Source organism: Hyla sarda, chromosome 5, assembly GCF_029499605.1.
Source record: "Hyla sarda isolate aHylSar1 chromosome 5, aHylSar1.hap1, whole genome shotgun sequence".
Classification (NCBI taxonomy): domain Eukaryota; kingdom Metazoa; phylum Chordata; class Amphibia; order Anura; family Hylidae; genus Hyla; species Hyla sarda.
In genome coordinates, this window is record NC_079193.1 from 307,376,728 (window position 1) to 307,398,294 (window position 21,567).

At 41.9% G+C, this 21,567-nt stretch overlaps 1 protein-coding gene across 1 annotated transcript in view; it reads left to right on the plus strand.

Annotated features, from left to right (window-relative positions):
• Positions 1-21,567, plus strand: part of KCNB2 (potassium voltage-gated channel subfamily B member 2) — a 290,849-nt gene that overhangs the window by 52,206 nt on the left and 217,076 nt on the right. The window contains exon 2 of the mRNA XM_056522147.1: positions 4,857-5,556. Coding sequence (XP_056378122.1) covers positions 4,978-5,556 — 579 coding nt within the window. The 5' untranslated portion in view covers positions 4,857-4,977. The remainder of the gene's footprint in view (positions 1-4,856; positions 5,557-21,567) is intronic.

Here is a 21,567-nt window from a genome sequence, read left to right on the forward strand (position 1 = left end):
GGCAAAGGAAGAGTGGTCCAACATTCCGGCTGAGAGGTGTAAGAAGCTTATTGATGGTTATAGGAAGCGACTGATTTCAGTTATTTTTTCCAAAGGGTGTGCAACCAAATATTAAGTTAAGGGTGCCTATAATTTTGTCCAGACCATTTTTGGAGTTTGGTGTCACATTATGTCCAATTTGCTTTTTTCCCTCCCTTTTTTTGTTTAGTTTCAATACACACAAATGGAATAAACATGTGTATAGCAAAACATGCGTTACTGCAATCCTTTTCTGTGAGAAATACTTAATTTACATGAAAAATTCGGGGGTGCTAACATTTTACAGCCATGACTGTATGTGTACTATACATACTGTGTGAAGAGCCAGAGATATATGAGCTCTGTATCTCCTGTAGATAGGGGATAAGAACTTAGTACCAGAGTTACCCTCTAAAGGACAGAATCACCCCCCTCCATCCTTCATCTTTATTCTAGTACATGAAAACATCCCTCTTGACTTTTTTATTTCCCTTCACATGATGAAGTATATGTGGCAAACTATGTTCATCAAGCATCCGTTCAATTTTTGTGTATGTCACTTTTAGTTTTTGGCCTATAAAAGTGGGATTGATTTCAGTGTTGTAGCCTTTTAGGCACGTTTTGTGAAATTTTAAAAATCACTACATTTTTGGCACCTCCACCACACTGCTACCCAGCACAAAAGTGCATTGAAAAATTGGACAAATTCACATCTACATCAAGCAACAATAGAATACATTTTACATAGACGAACTTGGCCTAAGAGATAAAGTGCAAGCCAGAAAAGTGAATGTAATGAACTAACCTGATCCAGCGTTTGTCACTGTGTGATAATGTGCGAATTAGGAGGGCTGAGCACAGGGCCAATAAGCTGTAGCACAGGCAATTCTAGCAGCTGCATATTTGAACTGCCTTGTATGTTTTTAATGTGCCTGGGTTAGAGGTTCGTACCCATCATCAGAGCTATTGTCTGTGTACTAGTGATGAGCGGCATAGGCCATATTCGAATTCGCGATATTTCGCAAATATATGGACGAATATTCATCATATATTCGCTAAATTCGCATATTCGTAATATTCACATTTTTTTGCATATGCGTAAATTCGCATATGCGAAAATTTGCATATGTGAAAATGTATGAACTTTATAGCAAGTATACCAGTGTAACTTGATAGAAGCAGCAGAAGGGAGGGATCAATATTTGCGAATATTCGCATATGCAAATATTCTCCCGGCAGTCTCACACAGTAGTATTAGAGTCTTCTTTAGACCACACAAGCTGGAAGCAGAGAGGGATGATCACTGTGATGTGTACTGTGAAAAAAAAGAAAAAAAAGAATATTCGTAATTTCGAATATATAGTGCTATATTCGTGAATATTTGCGAATTCACGAATATGCGATATTCTCAAATAAAATTCGAATTGCGAATATTCGCGAGCAACACTACTGTGTACCTGACCTGCTCTGTTCTGACATCTGCCTATGGCCTGACCCTGCCCTTGCCTGCTGATGTGCGCTAAGCTATTCTCCTAGTTTGACCCTTGTTTGTCCTTACTAGTTGCTGGTTCTGATTTTGAACTACGCTCCCCTCTAGGTTTGTCCCTGGTTTACCATTTGTCTGAAGATTTTGTTCCTATCTGCCCATATGTTGCTTACCTGGCCTGTCTGGCTTTCCTGACGCTACGTGCACTTGTGAGTGTAAGGACCGTAGCCCTTTTACTGTTTAGGGGGCATCGTCAAAGTAGATAGGGACAGTGGTTGGAGCGAGATTGAGGTCTGCACTGTTCCCTACCCCTGGACATGACTGTAAGGTGAAAGTTGCAAATGCTGAATTGCACCCATAAGAGATTTATCAAAACCTGTGTAGATGAAAAGTGGCGCAGATGCCCATGGAAACCTATCTGATTGCTTCTATCATTTTTCACATATCTCTTTAAAAATGAAAGAAGCAATCTGATTTGTTGCCATGGGCAACTATAGCACTCTTCCTCTACACAAGTTTTGATAAATCTCCCCCATAGTGTCTGTGGTATTCTTAAAGGGTTTTTCCCATTTTATGCAAACAAAGCTGATACAAAGCTATGCAATTTTTTTAATTCATTTTTGAGGAGGGGGAAATGTATCAATAGTTATATCCTTCCCTCCCTCCTGTTCTTATAAGTATAGGATCTCACATGTGACTACACCCATCACATTGTTTATTATATCTTTTCATGTGACAATACTGAAGAAATGACACTGCTACAATGTGTAATGTGTCCCCTCAAAATAACTCAACACACAGCCGTTAATGTGTAAAACTTGGCAACAAAAATGAGTACACCCCTAAGTGGAAATGTCTAAAATGGGCCTAAGATGTCAATAGTTTGTGTGTTTTATTTACATATATAGCCAAAAACAAAGAGACCCACAATACTAATATTATTTCAAAAAGTATAACAATCTTTATTAGACAATAAAAAACAATTTTAAAAATTAGTAAAAGGCAGAGGATGACCTTACGCAGGAGACAACAAGTGCCAGTGGACCTGGTATGGGTAATGTAGGCATTCAGTCAAGAGCATACATAGTATAAGACTGGCGTAGCTGCATACTTATGATATCGTAACAATAGATATAATATCTAACATACATTGATGTAACATAGGGAGCAGCAATGCAATATAATAAACATAAATAGGAACCCAAGATGGGTAATACCTAAAAAGACTACCTGTCATATACCCAAGGGCCAGGAGCACCAAGCACCAACACCCCAACGCACGCTTCGTCAGGGGGCGTGTCACACGCCCCCTGACGAAGCCCATACGCGAAACGTGCGTTGGGGTGTTGGTGCTTGGTGCTCCTGGCCCTTGGGTATATGACAGGTAGTCTTTTTAGGTATTACCCATCTTGGGTTCCTATTTATGTTTATTATATTGCATTGCTGCTCCCTATGTTACATCAATGTATGTTAGATATTATATCTATTGTTATGATATCATAAGTATGCAGCTACGCCAGTCTTATACTATGTATGCTCTTGACTGAATGCCTACATTACCCATACCAGGTCCACTGGCACTTGTTGTCTCCTGCGTAAGGTCATCCTCTGCCTTTTACTAATTTTTAAAATTGTTTTTTATTGTCTAATAAAGATTGTTATACTTTTTGAAATAATATTAGTATTGTGGGTCTCTTTGTTTTTGGCTATATATTGGTACCCCCGGGACCTACATATGGCTTTATGTATTGAAGGTTTAGATATTGTTGTGCAAAATTACATGGAATCCTAGAAAATGTTATTTTATTATATTTATCTACAGTGTAACCTACAGTGGAGGAAAAAAGTATTTGATACCCTGATGATTTTGTTCGTATGCCCACTGACAAAGAAATGATCAATCTAGATTTTAATGGTAGGTTTATTTGAACAGTTAGAGACAAAACAACATTCAAAGTATTTGATCCCGTAAGGATTAGCAAGATGTCTGACTCCTTGATGTCTTTTAGACAAGTAACTAGCTAAGATTGGGAGTAATCTCTTAAAGGGAGTGCTCCTCATCTCAGCTTGTTACGTGTATAAAAGACCTGTCCACAGAGGAAATCAAATTGATTCCAAACTCTCCACATTGGCCAAGACCAAAGAGCACTCCAAGGATGTCATTGACAAGATTGTAAACCTACACAAGGCTGGAATGGGCTACAAGTCCATCACCAAGAAGCTTGGTGAGAAGTATACAACAGTTGGTGATAGTGAAATAAGTATATGATTCCCTGAGTAAATTAATTAATAACTTATTTGAAATAAATGTGTTTTTCTGAATTTGTTTCTAATTCATATTTTTTTTTTTTTTTTTTTTTTTTTAGAAATATAGTTTTTGTTAAAGGGATAGTATAAACGAAAAAAGCACCACAAGAATGCCATTAATAGGGCATGTTAAAGTATGCAAAAACTTCAGCTTGTCCTAGAAGAAACATGAACTGCAATAGAGGAAAGGGATGTTCTCAAATCTAATTCACTACAATATTAACCTGATTGCTGGGTCATTTGTGCGATCCTAAACTTCTTTACTATTGGCCGCACATCCCTTGTTTAAACAATGATTTGAAATCAATTATTTTATTGTCCATACTAAAGGTCCCATAACCCAACGAACAAGCTTTTTTTCGATGGCTGATCGCTGGCGCTTTTATCAGGAGCCAAAATTCCCAGAAACTCTTGTTATGCTGATAATCAGCCCATGTAAAAGGGCCTTTAGGCCAGTTTTACACATGTGCTGTAGCATTTAGCTGTAGCATGTTGTGGCCTCAACACCTTGACCCTCCCCCCCCCCCCCCCCCCCTCTCAACCAAAGATCTAATGGGCCTTTCAGTGAACCAAACTGAACCTAAAATTTGTTCAAAAAACATGAGATAAGACAGTAATGCAGATACTAAAACACGGCTGTATTGGAAATTTGGGAATCTAGATTTAAGCCTGGAAATTTGCATCCAATATCTACTAATAAGCAAATTCTGTTTTATTAGCCTAACATTGAATTAGGGAAAGTAAGTAAGCCCACCAAACCACAGGTTGTAGTCCCACTCTGGAGGTGGGCAGAGCACTTATGTCTGCAGATAAGAGTTTGTTTGTTGAGTCCCCTTTTTCAGTAAGCACAGATGACATGGGTTATATTCAGTTATTTTCTGCTGTGCAGATTTCCTTAAGACTAGGGATTTCCTTTCAGTAAGCCTGCCTGCATTTACAGCTACGCTTTTAGCCATTTTTATGTAAAATCTTTATGTAGGCACTTTGTGTATAATTGTCTTTCTTTCATAGAACTGTCATTAATTTGTCTTTCTGTACATTTCAGCTTGAATCACGGGTCTCTCTGTACCATCAGTAACCAGCAGGAGTTTTGTGAGAAATATCTTCTGACTTTCCCATGACTACCTACTTCAAGACGCTTGACTAAGCCCTGTGTTAAACACATAATGGCAGAAAAGGCTCCTCCTGGGCTGAACAGAAAGACCTCCAGGTCCACTCTTTCTCTACCACCAGAGCCGGTGGAGATAATTCGAAGCAAAGCATGTTCTCGGAGAGTGAAAATAAATGTAGGAGGCTTAAATCACGAGGTCTTATGGAGGACTTTAGACCGTCTGCCAAGGACTAGACTAGGAAAATTGAGAGACTGTAACACCCACGAGTGTCTGCTGGAAGTATGCGATGACTACAATCTAAATGAAAATGAGTATTTTTTTGACCGGCACCCAGGAGCATTTACTTCTATATTAAATTTCTATAGGACAGGGAAGCTGCATATGATGGAGGAGATGTGTGCACTGTCCTTTGGCCAGGAGCTGGACTACTGGGGAATTGATGAAATATATTTGGAGTCTTGCTGCCAGGCCAGATATCATCAGAAGAAAGAACAAATGAATGAGGAGCTTAGAAGAGAAGCAGAGACTTTGAGAGAGAGGGAAGGAGAAGAATTTGATAACACTTGCTGCCCCGAGAAACGGAAAAAGCTTTGGGACCTACTGGAAAAGCCAAACTCATCAGTAGCTGCAAAGGTAATATGTGCTGTAAACTTCCTGAACAATTACACTGCTATGTAATGTAAAAAAATATATAGCATCTTAAGGTAGAAATGTTTTTGTTTTGTCTATTTTTATAAAATGCACTTTATACCACTTTTGTTTACTACGGAAGTTAGCATTATAGTATAAGAAAATAAGTCTTCTTATGAGAGGTTTATAGAAACTGTAAGCGTAGATGACAGAGAGTTCTAGAATATTGTAGGAGGCAAAAATAGATTACTCTAGAAATCTCTGTGGAGGGATAAACCTGTTAAGGGTGGGAATAAAATATAGTTTTTTGCATATAAGTTACAGAATGAAGAGAAATACAAAACTAAGTATTGGCATAACAACCATACTGATAAGGTGATCACTGTTCCTGTGAAATGGCTACTTTGGTTAAGTGTTTTCCGTAGCCTTCTATATCATATGTTTTGACATAGCATTACCTTTTAGTGTAGGGGTCAGAAACCAGATAAAATCTGCTCAAAAGGGCAAGGGTTACAGCTCCAGTGTTCTTGAAGGTGAATGTATTAGGGGCATTTGCACATTTAATGTTAAATAGGACACTGGCTCAAAATAGCGTCCATCTCCGAAAACTCTTAGTTGTGATTGTTGTACTTCTGACTGATCTGTTCTAACCAATCCATTATATCAGATGTTCCTCAAGATAGGAGAATGTTGTTCTCATCCACACGAAGGGAAGCAGAGTACATAAAGTAATTGCAGTCCAGCTAGCTTTACATCAGTTATCGTAAAAATAATGTTCTAAAATAAAAAGGATAACTGACCAGTGAATACTAGAGATAAGCAAATTTTTGGGAAAACTCGATTCGGCTGATGCGCCGAATTTTCCGAAAAAATTTCGTTTGATCCAAATTTATTTGCGGCGAATCGCTATTAAAAACAGCTGTTTCCGGGCTACAGACAGCCTCAGTAGGGGTGTAGTGCTCACCCTAACTGGCCCCTATTAGCTTTAGAGTTGTTGTACACCCCAGTGCAGCAGTACATAGTCGCTGTATAGTACACCCAAAAGTGTCTCTGTGTGTCTCTCTCTCTCTCTCTCTCTGCAATAAAATGCTCTCCCTGCAATAAAATGCTGAAATGGCTGGCTGCAGCGATGGCTGCCGATTATATAGGGCTGTGACATCACAGGGCTGGCTGCTGATAGGCTGCATTCTGCATGTGATTCAGGGTGATCCCGCCCACCCGCCTTCCCAGAGTTCCTTGCCCCATGTCCTTACATGTGGAGCCACCATTTTAGATGCCCAGAAGCCAGGAATGCACTAAATGGAGTTTAATGAATCGATATGTTTTATCGAATCGTGGCGATATTCAGATTTGTTGTGAATTGAATTTTTCAAGAAATTCGGATTTGTCAGATTTGATCCCTAGTGACCGCCTTAATAATCAAGCAGCATTTCTTTATTGAGGGCAGATCATGGATCATGTATTTGCAGCTGTCTGAAGGATTGTTAATGCTGTCTGTTCTGAGCAGAAACTGTCTGTTTTGGGCCCTATTCCTTTTAATATGTTTTAGGGTAGGGTCACATGGAATGAATGCGCCGCTCTGAGCAGCCACACGGGCCTGCGAGTCACCGTGCCTACTCGCAGTGTACTCAGACATCGCGCAGTGGCCGCGATGTCTGAGTATACTGCACATGCACACAATGACTCGCAAGTCCCTATGTGGCTGCTCAGAGCGCCGCAGTGCCACTGCAAGCAGCAAATGGGGGGGGAACAGCTGGAGGCAGAATTTAGGGTCAGGTCATCGGCGGATCCGCAGCATAAAATACGATGTGAATCTGTCCCGCGTGACTCTACCCTTAAGTGGCATAAGAGAAGGTTTGGTAGGTTAGGTTTTCCTGTTTGTTAACAAAACAAAATTGGGCAACTGTAGGTGTTACTGCAAAAGTAGTTAAAACAAAAAAGACTACAATTTCGTAGTTTGAAATGTAAAATGGAAGAAGGAATTCTCAGAATATTGTATTGGCAGATCTATGTTACCTAGAGCTTCAGTGGAGCAGCATTTAAAGGGGTACTCCGTGGAAAACAATTTTTCAAAAATCAATGGTGCTAGAAAGTTAAACTGATATGTAAATTACTTTTATTTATAATCTTAATCCTTATGGTACTTATCAGCTGCTGTATGTTCCACAGGAAGTTTTTTTCTTTTTAAATTTATTTTCTGTCTGACCACGGTTCTTTTTGCTGACGCCTCTGTCCATGTCAGGAACTGTCCAGGTCAGGATAGGTTTGCAATGGGGATTTGTTCCTGCTTCGGACAGTGATTTCTGATGGCTTCAACAATGTGGAAAGACAATAGGGAAAGCAAGCCAGGTGCTTGGCTGTATAGGTAGAAGGGAAAAGGAAGGGCCAAACTGAATCCTTTAAATATGTCAAAGGGTTAAATGAGGTTCAGAAGGGACAATCTTTTAGAGGCTAAATACAAGAACAAGGGGGTAAAATCTGATGTAAGTTGGGGGGCAAGACTGAAAGCAACAGGAAAAAAAAAATCTTATTTTACTGACACCTCTGTGCTCTCTGCTGACACCTCTCTATGCCAGGAACTGGAAGGCTTAAGATTTTTATATGGAAGTAATTAAAAATTTGTTTCACTTTCTGGCACCAGTTCATTTGAAATTTTTTTTCCCTTTTGGAGTACTCCTGTAATGTTGGTCATGGTGTATTTTGTCAACAAAAACTTTTTATATAATGTAGATAATACTATTATATGTATGTTTGTTATATACATTGGTTAAAAAATGTGTATATTTGTGTCCCTACAGCTATTGTTTGTGTGTGTCCATAAGAAGTCCAAATACAGGAACTGTGGGAGGACAAGCAGGGCTCTGTGGACTGAGGACAACTAGGGCTCTGTGGACTGAGGACAACTAGGGCTCTGTACACTGAGGACAAGCAGGGTCTGTGCAGTGAGGACAAGCAGGGGTCTGTGCAGTGAGGACAAGCAGGGCTCTGTACACTGAGGGCAAGCAGGGCTCTGTACACTGAGGGTAAGCAGGGCTCTGTACACTGAGGGCAAGCAGGGCTCTGTACACTGAGGGCAAGCAGGGCCCTGTACACTGAGGGCAAGCAGGGCCCTGTACACTGAGGGCAAGCAGGGCCCTGTACACTGAGGGCAAGCAGGGCCCTGTGCACTGAGGGCAAGCAGGGCCCTGTGCACTGAGGACAAGCAGGGCCCTGTGCACTGAGGACAAGCAGGGCCCTGTGCACTGAGGACAAGCAGGGCCCTGTGCACTGAGGACAAGCAGGGCCCTGTGCACTGAGGACAAGCAGGGCCCTGTGCACTGAGGACAAGCAGGGCCCTGTGCACTGAGGACAAGCAGGGCCCTGTGCACTGAGGACAAGCAGAGCCCTGTGCACTGAGGACAAGCAGGGCTCTGTGCAGTGAGGCTCTGTAACATGCTATCGGCTCACACAGCAGGATGATTGACAAGCCAGAAGCCTGCACAGATCCCTGCTTCTCCTGCCCTCATTTCCTGTATTTGGATGCCTCATAGAGACACAAAGGCAATAGCTGCAGGGACAGCATTTTTTCAGCCAAAAATATACAATTTTTTTAATCAATGTATATTACAAATATACAAATAATGGTATTATCTACATTATATCAAATGTTTTTCTTGGCGACGGGTATACTTTAAGCGGTTTCTCAACTCAGTATGCTACTCTTACATGGGCATATATATCTTAATTATTGTCATCATAATCTCTCATTCCCGCCAACTACTACACTGCTCAAAAAAAATAAAGGGAACACTTAAACAACACAATGTAACTCCAAGTCAATCACACTTCTGTGAAATCACACTGTCCACTCAGGAAGCAACAATGATTGACAATCAATTTCACATGCTGTTGTGCAACTGGAACAGACAACAGGTGGAAATTATAGGCAATTAGCAAGACACCCCCAATAAAGGAGTGGTTCTGCAGGTGGTGACCACAGACCACTTCTCAGTTCCTATGCTTCCTGACTGATGTTTTGGTCACTTTTGAATGCTGGCAGTGCTTTCGCTCTAATGGTACCATGAGACGGAGTCTACAACCCACACAAGTGGCTCAGTTAGTGCAGCTCATCCAGGATGGCACATCAATGTGAGCTGTGGCAAGAAGGTTTGCTGTGTCTGTCAGTGTAGTGTCCAGAGCATGGAGGCGCTACCAGGAGACAGGCCAGTACATCAGGAGACGTGGAGGAGGCCATAGGGGGGCAACAACCCAGCAGCAGGACCGCTACCTCCACCTTTGTGCAAGGAGGAGCAGGAGGAGCACTGCCAGAGCCCTGCAAAAGGACCTCCAGCAAGCCACAAATGTGCATGTGTCCATTCAAATTGACAGAAACAGACTCCATAAGGGTGGTATGAGGGCCCAATGTTCACAGGTGGGGGTTGTGCTTACAGCCCAACACCATATAGGACGTTTGGCATTTGCCAGAGATTGGCAAATTCGCCACTGGCGCCCTGTGCTCTTCACAGATGAAAGCAGGTTCACACTGAGCACATGTGACAGATGTGACGAAGTCTGGAGACGCCGTGGAGAACATTCTGCAGCCTGACCAGTTTGGAGGTGGTTCAGTAATGGTGTGGGGTGGCATTTTTTGTGGGGTCCGCACAGCCCTCCATGTGCTTGCCAGAGGTAGCCGTACTGCCATTAGGTACCGAGATGAGATGCTCAGACCCCTTGTGAGACCCTATGCTGGTGCGGTTGGCCCTGGGTTCCTTCTAATGCAAGACAATGCTAGACATCATGTGGCTGGAGTGTGTCAGCAGTTCCTGCAAGAGGAAAGCATTGATTCTATGGACTGGCCCGCCCGTACCCCAAACCTAAATCCGATTTGAGAACATCTGTCTTGCTTTAGTCATGCTTTAGTCCAGGTCTGGCAGGACATCCCTCATGAGACCATCTGCCACCTCATCAGGAGCATGCCCAGGTGTTGTAGGGAGGTCATACGGGCACGTGGAGGACACACACGCTACTGAGACTCATTTTTACTTGTTTTAAGGAATTACATCAAAGTTGGGTCAGCCTGTAGTGTGGTTTTCCACTGTGATTTTGAGTGTGACTTCATACCCAGACCTCTATGGGTTGATTAAATTTGATTTCCATTGATAATTTTTGTGTGATTTTGTTGTCAGCACATTCAACTATGTAAAGACGAAAGTATTTCATACGATTAGTTCATTCATTCAGATCTAGGATGTGTTATCTTAGTGTTCCCTTTATTTTTTTGAGCAGTGTACATTATGCTACATAGGTACAACAGTTAAATCTGTCTTTTCAATGTGATTACTACATGACATGGCTGGTATAATGGGTTTAAAGTGGATATTCCAAGACCTACATTTATCCCCTACCCACAGCTTCTGGATCAAACACAGAACCTCTACCAGACGTCAAAATTAAACCTAATTTTTTAGCTTTAGAAGACCCTTTTCTGCAGTGACATTTAAGCAGAATGTCTTATAAATGACCAGAGTGGTAGCATTTTACCTGTCAGTGCTCAGGGGACACCATGCTCCAAAAGAAACGCTTACACTAAAAGCTGGCTGGACTTAAATCTGAACTTTTAAGGAAAGGAAAATTCAATCAAAGAGTTTTCGTATAAGTTTTCTGAACAACTTGGACAGACTATGAACTATGTTATGGGACTGCTATCAAGCTACTATGCCCCTTTTTTGCTGTCAGCGCAGTCAGGGCTAGATTAAGGCTTCTTGGAGGACAGAGCGCTTTAGTATGATGAGGCCCCCCTTCCCCAAAAATTAACCAATGCCGATACAGGCACATCCCTAAACCTCATCCCCCCTGTGTATGTTTTCAATTATGACAATTAACAAGCCTTCGCATAAGCATGGACATTTCAGACTGTGCAGCCCATTTTTTGGTGGGGGTCCATCTGCTAGGACCCCCATCAATTACCTCATTTCAAGTGGCTTTCCAGCTGCTGAAATTCTACAACTCTCATAATACCTTGAGAGCCTTAGGCATTATAGAAGTTGTAGTTTTGCAACAGTTGGAAAGCCACAGATTGGGGTACAGTTTCACTCATGATCACCTAGTCAGACAGAATACACAATGATATAATGACTCACAGGTGACGTTTTCTCTGTTATCTTCCCTTTTCTCCTTCAACCAGTCCAGATGGGGTGACAGCTTCCAGCTACATTTTCCTTTGCAGAATGTGATGCCCAGACATCATTAATTCCTCACTTTGTCAGCAGATCCTTATCCTGTATATGAAAAAATAATCAATATGAGCCTGTTAGACACTGTGCTCCCTGAATATAACCCTGCCAAACACTAAGCCCGTGAAAATACTGCCACACACACACTGTTTCTTCTCAGTTTGGTTGAATCCCACCCCTGTACTGTCCTCCTCAAGACCCCTTTGTCCCCCCCAGACATCTGTGTTCCCTCCTCCAGACCCCTGTATTATTTTCCCTGACCCCTCAGTCACCCCCAGACCCCTCAGTCACCTCAAATGCCTTAGTACTCCTCCAGACCCCTATGTCCCCTCCTCCTCCAACCCCTCAGTCACCCCCAGACCCCTCAGTCCTCCTACAGATCCCTCAGTCACCCCTGCAGATCACTGTCACCCCCAGTCCTCCTCAACACCCCTCTTTTCCCTCCACCACAACTCCTCAGTCACCATCAGACTCCTCAGTCCTATTATAGATCCCTCAGTCACCCCTAGACCCCTACATCATCACCCATCCTACTCCAGACCCCTCTCTTCCCTCCTTCCCGCAACCCCTTGGTCCTCTTCCAGAGATCTTCATCACTCCACTGTCCCTTTCTCCCGACCCCTTTGTCCTTTTTATTTAGACTCTGTTCCCCACATACTGTTTCCTGAGTCCTGTCCCTGTACTATGACATCACTGTATATTATCCCTGTACTGTGACATCATTGTGTATATTAACCCTGTACAGTGACTCACAGTACAGGGTTACTGTGTACACCTAATAGCACTCCCTAATGCATAAGGACAATTTTTAGGCAGATATTGTCATAGTAAAAGAGTCATAGTGATGATAGTAAAAGAATTAGCATAGGGCACACAGCTGAATTAAATATGTTATTTGCACCAACGGCGTCAGCTATAGCACATACACGTATATGTACATACACATCGTACATACGTACATACACATCATATACCCGTACATGCATGCTTCATACACATGCTGTATACATTACTGTACATGCATGCATCATAAAACACACGCACAGATACTGCACATGCATACATAGAGGGAGATATATCAAAACCCGTGCAAAGGAAAAGTTGCCCATAGCAACCAATCAGATCGCTTCTTTTATTTTGCAACTTTTCTTCTCGACAGGTTTTGATAAATCTCCTCCATACTGTATACATACACACATAGAATAGATCAGTGTTTCCCAACCAGAGTGCCTCATGCCCAGACAGCCTTTGGCTGTCAGGGCATGCTGGGAGTTGCAGTTTTGCAACAATTAGGGGGAACACTGGTTGGGACTTACTGGTAGAGATACACACACGCGCTTTATATATAGTCATTAACAGTAGTAACACAAATGCAGGCACATTACATAGATATACTCATATGTACACATACATATATATCTATACACACACATGCTCATACACATATATACATGCAGGGACACCTACTTCAGTCAGTCCTCATGTTGTATAGCCTCTGTGGTACTCTCCTTTGCACACAGCCAGCTCTTTGCTCTCTCCTCCCGGCCCCCCTCATGCTCATATGGTTAAAGGCTGAGAGAAGAGTCCGAGGCTGAGGCGATTGTAGTGAGGTGAAAAGAACTCTAAAGCTGCAGATGTATTTATTTAAAAAAAAAAACTGTCTGACATCCAGGGGCCCTCTTGTTTGACTTGGTGCCCCGGGCCTGGAGCAGGAGCTCCAGGAGCACCATTGTTAATCCGGTCCTGAGCGCAGTGTCAGTGTCCAGAGGAAAAGTTGCTGAGTTGCCCATAACAACCAATCAGATTGCTTCTTTCACTTTTGAAAAGGCCTCTGGAAAATAAAAGATGCATTTCCTCTGGACAGGTATTGATAAATCTTCCCCATAATCCTTAATACCAGTTTTCTTACTGCTAGCAAGCACACCATATTAAATTGTTATGATGCATAGCCCCAGATTATTCATGTTTTTAGATCCAGGAGCTGGGAGCAAAGAACAGGCAAAGAGGCTGATCAGAACCTAAAACCATGCTTCTCTAAGGCTACACTAGAGAATTTCCGAGTACAATTCCGCTCAGAAATTACACTTGGAAATTCCGGTGTAGCAGAATCCCATTGCTGGCAATAAGATTCCGCTGCACAATGCACACTAATTTCACTGGCAGACATTTCGCCAATAAAACCTTACTCAAGATCTTACTCATTCTTTCGGGAGAATCCACCTGGAAATTATTGCCTTTTGTGGGAAAGGCAATGTACACACGATCCTAACGCCCACTTATTCACTCAGTGCTGGATGCAGTGGCGTTGCGACCGGGGTGCAGGGGGTGCGGCCGGCACCGGGTGACACCATCCTGCGCCCCCACGTCTTCTGTTGCGCCGGCCCGACGTCCCTCTGCAGGGCCACACAGGAGGACATGACGTCACTCGCAGAGCGCCCGGAGAGAAGGAGCATGCGCTAGGTGGGTGAGTGAGTGTGTGTCTGTCTCACTCTATCTCTGTTTGTGTGTCTCTGTCTGTGTGTGTGTGTGTGTGTGTGTGTGTGTGTGTGTGTGAATCTGTCTGTGTGTGACTGTGTGTGACTGTGTGTGACTCTGTGTGTGACTCTGTCTGTGTGTGACTCTGTCTGTGTGTGACTGTGTGTGTAACTCTGTGTGTGTCTCTCTGTCTGTGTGTGTGTGTCTCTGTGTGTGTCTGTGTGTGACTCTGTCTGTGTGTGTGACTCTGTCTGTGTGTGTGACTCTGTCTGTGTGTGTGACTCTCTGTCTGTGTGTGTGACTCTCTGTCTGTGTGTGTGACTCTGTGTGTGACTGTGTGTGACTCAGTGTGTGTGTGTGACTGTGTGTGACTCTGTGTGTGTGTGACTCTGTGTGTGTGTGTGTCTCTCTGTCTGTGAGTGTGTGTCTCTCTGTCTGTGAGTGTGTGTCTCTCTGACTGTGTGTGTGTGTCTCTCTATGTGTTGTGTGTGTGTTTTTTTTTTTTTTTTGTGGGGGGGGGGGAGGGGGGTTTGTTTGAACCAGCGATCTAATGTGGGGAGACTTTGACCTATTGTGGGGAACATGCAAGGGAACCTGCGGCCTAATGGGGGGGAAACTACTACCAAATGTGGGGAATCTATGCTAGCTAATGTGGGGAAACTGCTACCTAATGTGGGGAAACTGCTCCCTAATGTTGGAAAACTGCTACCTAATGTGGGGAATCTGTACTACCTAATGTGGGGAAACTGCTACCTAATGTGGGGAAATTACTACCTAATGTGGGGTAACTGGTACCAAATGTGGGGAATCTATGCTACCTAATGGAAACTGCTACCTACCTAATGTGGGGGAACTGCTTGCTACCTTAAGTGGGGGAACTGCTGCCTACCTAATGTCCCCCCTGGCAGTAGCACCCTCATCGTCCACCAACAAATCCCCCCAGCAGCAGCACCTCCATCAGCAGATCCTGATGGTGGATGATGGGGTGCTCCTGCCAGGAGGATGATCCTGCCGATGGATGATGGGGGTGATACTGCCAGGGGGGATGGCCAGTAGCATCCTTGTCATCCTCCAGCAACACCCCCCCCCCCCTCCAGTACTAGCACCCCCATCATCCACTAGCAACACCACCAGATTTATATTCAGAAGGTACAGTATGTGACAGATTTATATTCAGAGGGTACAGTATGTGGCAGATTTATATTCAGAGGGTACAGTATGTGGCAGATTTATATTCAGAGGTTACAGTATGTGTTGGTATTATATTCAGAATGTACAGTGTGTGGTAGTATTATATTCAGTGGGTACGGTGCATGGAAGGTTTATAATCAAAGAGTGTAGTGTATAGTAGTATTATATTTAGAGGATACAGTGTCTGGCAGGTTTATATTAATACTTGTTTTCATATGGAGGATGAGAATGTGCTGACATAGTGAGGAGACGTCTGGGCGTCACATTCTGCAGAGAGAAGTTTTAGCTGGACCAGACGGTATGTACCATCCGAATTAGATAAGGGAAGACTATAGAGAAAACGTCACCTGTAGTCACTGATATCATTGTGTATTCTCCTCACTATAGAGAAGACGTCACCTGTAGTCACTGATATCATTGTGTATTCTCCTCACTATAGAGAAGACGTCACCTGTAGTCACTGATATCATTGTACATTCTCCTCACTATGTCCTATCAGAGCTGTAGTCGCTTGTCAGTTCTACAGTTATGATGAGTGAAACTACAACTCCCAGCATAACCTCACCACTGCATAAAGGAAAAAAACTGGGAAAATTTTTTTTTAACTGGTGCTACAAAGTTAAACAGATTTATGAATTACTTCTACTTAAAAATCTTAATCCTTCCATTACTTATTAGCTGCTGTATAAGTGTCTTTTTTTTTAAATTTATTTTCTGTCTGACCACTGTGCTCTGTGCTGACACCTCTGTCCATGTCAAGAACTGTCCATAGTAGGAGCAAATCCTCATTGCAAACCTATCCTGCTCTGGACAGTTCCTAACATGGACAGACAGAGCACTGTGGACAGACTGGAAAGAACTACACAACTTCCTGTGGAGAATACAACATCTTATAAGTACTGTAAGGCTTAAGCTTTTAAATAGAAGTAATTTAAAAATCTGTTTAACTTTCTGGCACCAGTTGATATAAAAGTAAATGTTTTCCAGTGGAGTACCCCTTTAAGTGATTCTGGGAGCTGTATATTTAAATGGTGAAAACTTATTTAACACTTTCCCATTCTGTGGCAACTGGTATATCTGATTATTATACTGGAATTTCTCACAATGCGCTACACCAGTGGTGTCTGTCACAACAGGCTAAAAACTTACTGGGGGGAGGGGGGAGGTATGGGGGTGACACCATTTTCTACCGCACCGGGTGACACCAACCCTAGCAACGCCACTGGCTGGCTGCACTCGGAATCTCCAGCCAGAAATTCCGTAATGTGAACCTAGTCTACATGCTTTGCTGCTATATTAAAGGGGGTTTTCCAGGATTAGAAAAAACAGAGTATCCTTGTCTTTTGTTTTTTTTTTTTGTGCTGATTTTCATTTAATCCCATTTTCTTACAGTCCTACCACAAATATTGACTCCTGTTTCCATTCGTAGAGTTTTTTGTCTTGTTCATTTACATTTTTTAGTCCTATTGCTGTGCATTTTTTATTTTTAAGCCAAATTTCTGTGCATTTTCTATCCTGGTGCTTTGAAATCCCCCTTCATCTACCTGTATGTTTTTCTTTGTATCTTTTCTATTTTATTTATACTTGCATTTTACACTCAGCTCATTGGGAACAACCATCATTATTTGCCACATTCTGCCACATTATTAGCCATGTATCACAGTTCAGTAAAGCCTGTAGACTATTTTTGTATTTTTAGACTTATGCCAGTATTTGTTTTAGTAATGCAGATTACGGAATGAGTCTGTAATTTTAGAGTCTAAAATATAATTGTAATATAATAATTAAAATAATTTCCTTTTATTTCTTTGAAGGATGTTTTATGAATCCATAATGTTCAGCTAATAAACAAACATGGTTTTGTGTCATATCTATGATTTATCTATTTGCTTAACTCTTAAATCATATCTCTTGAAATTTTGCACCTAAAAATCTGTATTATGACTTATTTTTTGCGCCACTAATTCTACTTTGTAATGATATCAGTCATTTTACCCAAAAATCTACGGCGAAACGGGAGAAAAAATCAGTGCGCCAAAATTGAAAAAATACAGCCATTTTGTAACTTTTAGGGGCTTCCGTTTCTACGTAGTACATTTTTCGATAAAAATGACACCTTATTTTTATTCTCTAAGTCCATACGATTAAAATGATACCTACTTGTATAGGTTTGATTTTGTATTGCTTCAGAAAAAAATCATATCTACATGCTGGAAAATGTATACGTTTAAAATTGTCATCTTCTCACCCCTATAACTTTTTTATTTTTCCGTCTTCAGGGCGCTATGAGGGTTAATTTTTTGCGCCGTGATCTGAAGTTTTTGTCTGTACCATTTTTGCATTGATCTGACATTTTGATCGCTTTTTATTCATCTTTTCATGATATAAAAAGTGACCAAAAATACGCTATTTTGGACTTTGGAATTTTTTTGCGCGTACGCCATTGACCGTGCGGTTTAATTAGTGGTATATTTTTTTAAATCGGACATTTCCGCACGCGGCGATACCACATATGTTTATTGTTGTTTTTATTTACACTGTTTTTTTTTTATTATTGGAACTGCTGGGTGATTCAAACTTTTATTAGTGGAAGGGATAATTCAATGGGTTAATGATTTTTTTTACACTTTTCTTTTGCAATATTATAGCTCCTATAGGGGGCTATAACATTGCATTTACTGATCTTTAACACTGTTCAATGCATCTCCATAGGGATGCATTGATCAGGGTTTTCGGCGATTGATTGCTCAAGCCTGGATCTCAGGCTTGAAGCATTCAATCGGCGATCAGACTGCAGGAAGGAAGGTAAGAGACCTTCCTCCTGTAGTACAGCTGTTCGGGATGCCGCGGCGATCCAGAACAGCTCCCTGAGCTAGCCGGGCACTTTTACTTTCACTTTTAGCTGCGTGGCTCAGCTTTGAGCACGCGGCTAAAGGGTTAATAGCGTTGGGCCCGCCGTGATATGATGCGGGTTCACCGTGGGACCAAGGACGTACTCATACGTCCTTGATCCTTAAGGGGTTAAAGGCTGGGTAAACCACTAATATTGCTTATTTATACTTTCGGCTCATTATAAGGAGAATTACAGAAAGGTTATAAAATCCTGGTTGCTGTGACAGCATGGTATATCCTGTGACGGCATTCTTCCTGCTGAACAGACATGCACCTTTCTTTTAGCCAGAAAAACAAGTGCCAGCCATAGCTTTAATACAGTATATAGTGCCCATAGGGCCCTATAAGTATTCATTTCACATTTTATTGTACTAGGTCCTCTTTTAAGTTTAGTCCAGGAATACTTGGTAGAATACATCATTTATTCAAATCATACTGTTCACCCATTAGTCAATAAAAGAATAAAAGCATTTGACGTACTTGTCCACTAAGTTGTAAATAATTGAGTCTGTATTGGGCCTGTACTTTATCAACTATTTGGATTACTGATGGGTTTGTCAGCCCAATGCCAAATAAACTTTATTTTCTTGATGAATCTTACGCAGTATCTGATTTTTAGCACCTTCTTTATTTGTCTAATGGGAATATTCTTTTGCAAGCTTTTCAGAAATGTACTTTGCCCAGAGCTGTGTAAATAAATATTTATATAATTGTCAGGCTCGGTAAGAGAGTCTGAGTGTTCTGGAGACACTAAGCATTTACTTGCACTGTCACAGCCGCTGTGTTATGTTCCAAATACATAACAGAATGTAGCACCAGCTCCGACCATCTCACTACATCGGGTAGGTTTGGATTTCAAAGTAGAGAAAAAAAAAATTCAAAAGGGAGTCGGGCAAAACATTTAAGCCCCCAAACCACAGGCAGCATAAAACCCTTACAAACTCCGAATTTAGAAACAGTTATGTTCTGCCCGGAAATGCTTCGGCATTTCAGTGAAAACCTAGCTAAATAGCAACTATGGGCCTAGGTGTTAGGATCTGGGAGGTCATCACTGGTTTCTTCAGGATTGATTGACAGGTATGAGAACAAAAGAAAAAAGAGTTAGTGTAGCTCACTTAGCAAAGAGTATGCCTGAGGTTAACTAAAAATAAATATTTGGTCAATAATAAAATTTCATCTCAATACTTTGTTATATACCCTTTGTTGGCAATAACAGAGGTCAAACGTTTTCTGTAAGTCTTCACAAGGTTTTCACACTCTGTTGCTGGTATTTTGGCCCATTCCTCCAACATGGACTTTCAATTCCCTCCAAAGGATTTTTTGGGGGTTGAGATCTGGAGACTGGCTAGGCTACTCACCGTTCCTGAGATTATTTTGACACCACGGGGTGAGATCTTGTGTGGAGCCCCAGATCGAGGGAGATTATCAGTGGTCTTGTATGTCTTCCATTTTCTAATAATTGCTCCCACAGTTGATTTCTTCACACCAAGCTGCTTGCCTATTGAAGATTCAGTCTTCCCAGCCTGGTGCAGGTCTACAATTTTGTTTCTGGTGTCCTTTGACAGCTCTTTGGTCTTGGCCATTGTGGAGTTTGGAGTGCGACTGTTTGAGGTTGTGAAAAAACACCATACCTACTGTGAAGCATGGGGGTGGAAACATCATGTTTTGGGGCTATTTTTCTGCTAAGGGACCAGGACGGCTGATCTACATAAAGGAAAGAATGAATGGGGCCATGTATCATGAGATTTTAAGTGAAAACCTCCTTCCATCAACAAGGGCATTGAAGATGAAATGTGGCTGGGTCTTTCAGCATGACAATAATCCCTAACACACTGCCCAAGAAACGAAGGAGTGGCTTCGTAAGAAGCATTTCAAGGTCCTGAAGTGGCCTAGCCAGTCTCCAGATCTCAACCCATAGAAAACTTTTGGAGGGAGTTGAAAGTCAATGTTGCCCAGCGACAGCCCCAAAACATCACTGCTCTAGAGGAGATCTGCATTGAGGAATGGGCCAAAATACCTGCAACAGTGTGTGAAAACCTTGTGAAGACTTACAGAAAACATTTGACCTCTGTCATTACCAACAAAGGGTATATAACAAAATATTGAGATGATCTTTTGTTATTGACCAAATACTTATTTTCCAACATAATTTGCAAAAAAATTCTTTAAAATTCAGACAATGTGATTTTATGAATTTTTTTCTCATTATGTCTCTCATAGTTGAGGTATACCTATGATGAAAATTACAGGCCTCTCATCTTTTTAAGTGGGAGAACATGCACAATTAGTGGCTGACTAAATACTTTTTTGCCCCACTGTAAGAGAGGTACCATATAGCGGTAGACACAGTCGCTTTGTAGTCCATGTAAGGGAATACAGCACAATTTGAGCCAGTGACATATTTTCCATTTTGTAGCTGTTTGTTTTCCCTTTTGTTCTCAATCTGACCTAGACTGTCATGATGACATCTCCTGGCCACAACTCCTGCCTACATGTAGATAGTGTATTTTGCACACCAGACCTCTACTTATTTTCCTTCCTTTGCCTGCTGAAAACTGAAACTCCCCTAACCCTGTGTCCCTGATAAGTGGCTGGGTCCTTTTTTTCTGCTTTTTGCATCAAAGGTTCAGTAGAGGCATTTAGTGATGTCCCCATGCTGCCAACTCCAGGTTACTCTGTCCTGGTTACGGGACTAAAGTAGCCTAAGGCTAGGTTCACACATTCGAAAATGTGCTGAAAACACAGGCAGACATTTCGCACATTTAAATAATCTGGAGGGCGCTAGGACTGCTCTGAAATGCGCCATGCATTTCAAGCGGAATCCACAGAAAGACTAAACAAGACTAGACTAAAAACATTTGCTGCGGAAATTCTGCTGTGTGCATAGGCAAGCCTTCCTTTCCTCCACAACCCTGTGACCATGATCATTACGCCATTGTCTGTGTTCACATACTGGTACTGTGTTTTAAAATAATCACGTACTATAGAAGGGAAACTACAGGATTGTTCCTGCTTAGCTTTAGTAGGAGTTATGCAGAAAAAAGGAGATCTTGATGAGCGCTGCTGCTTGGTTCAACACAAGAATTTCTAGCTGCCACATTTGCACTGGATTATTTCAGAAGTACAAAAATGATCAATGTGTTTCAGCGCTCCCGTATGTCTTCCTCAGATCCAATATAAAAAGCAATGAATGGCATTCTGACTTTGCCCATTCTTGTATTGTTGTGGTGCAACTGTGGTGACG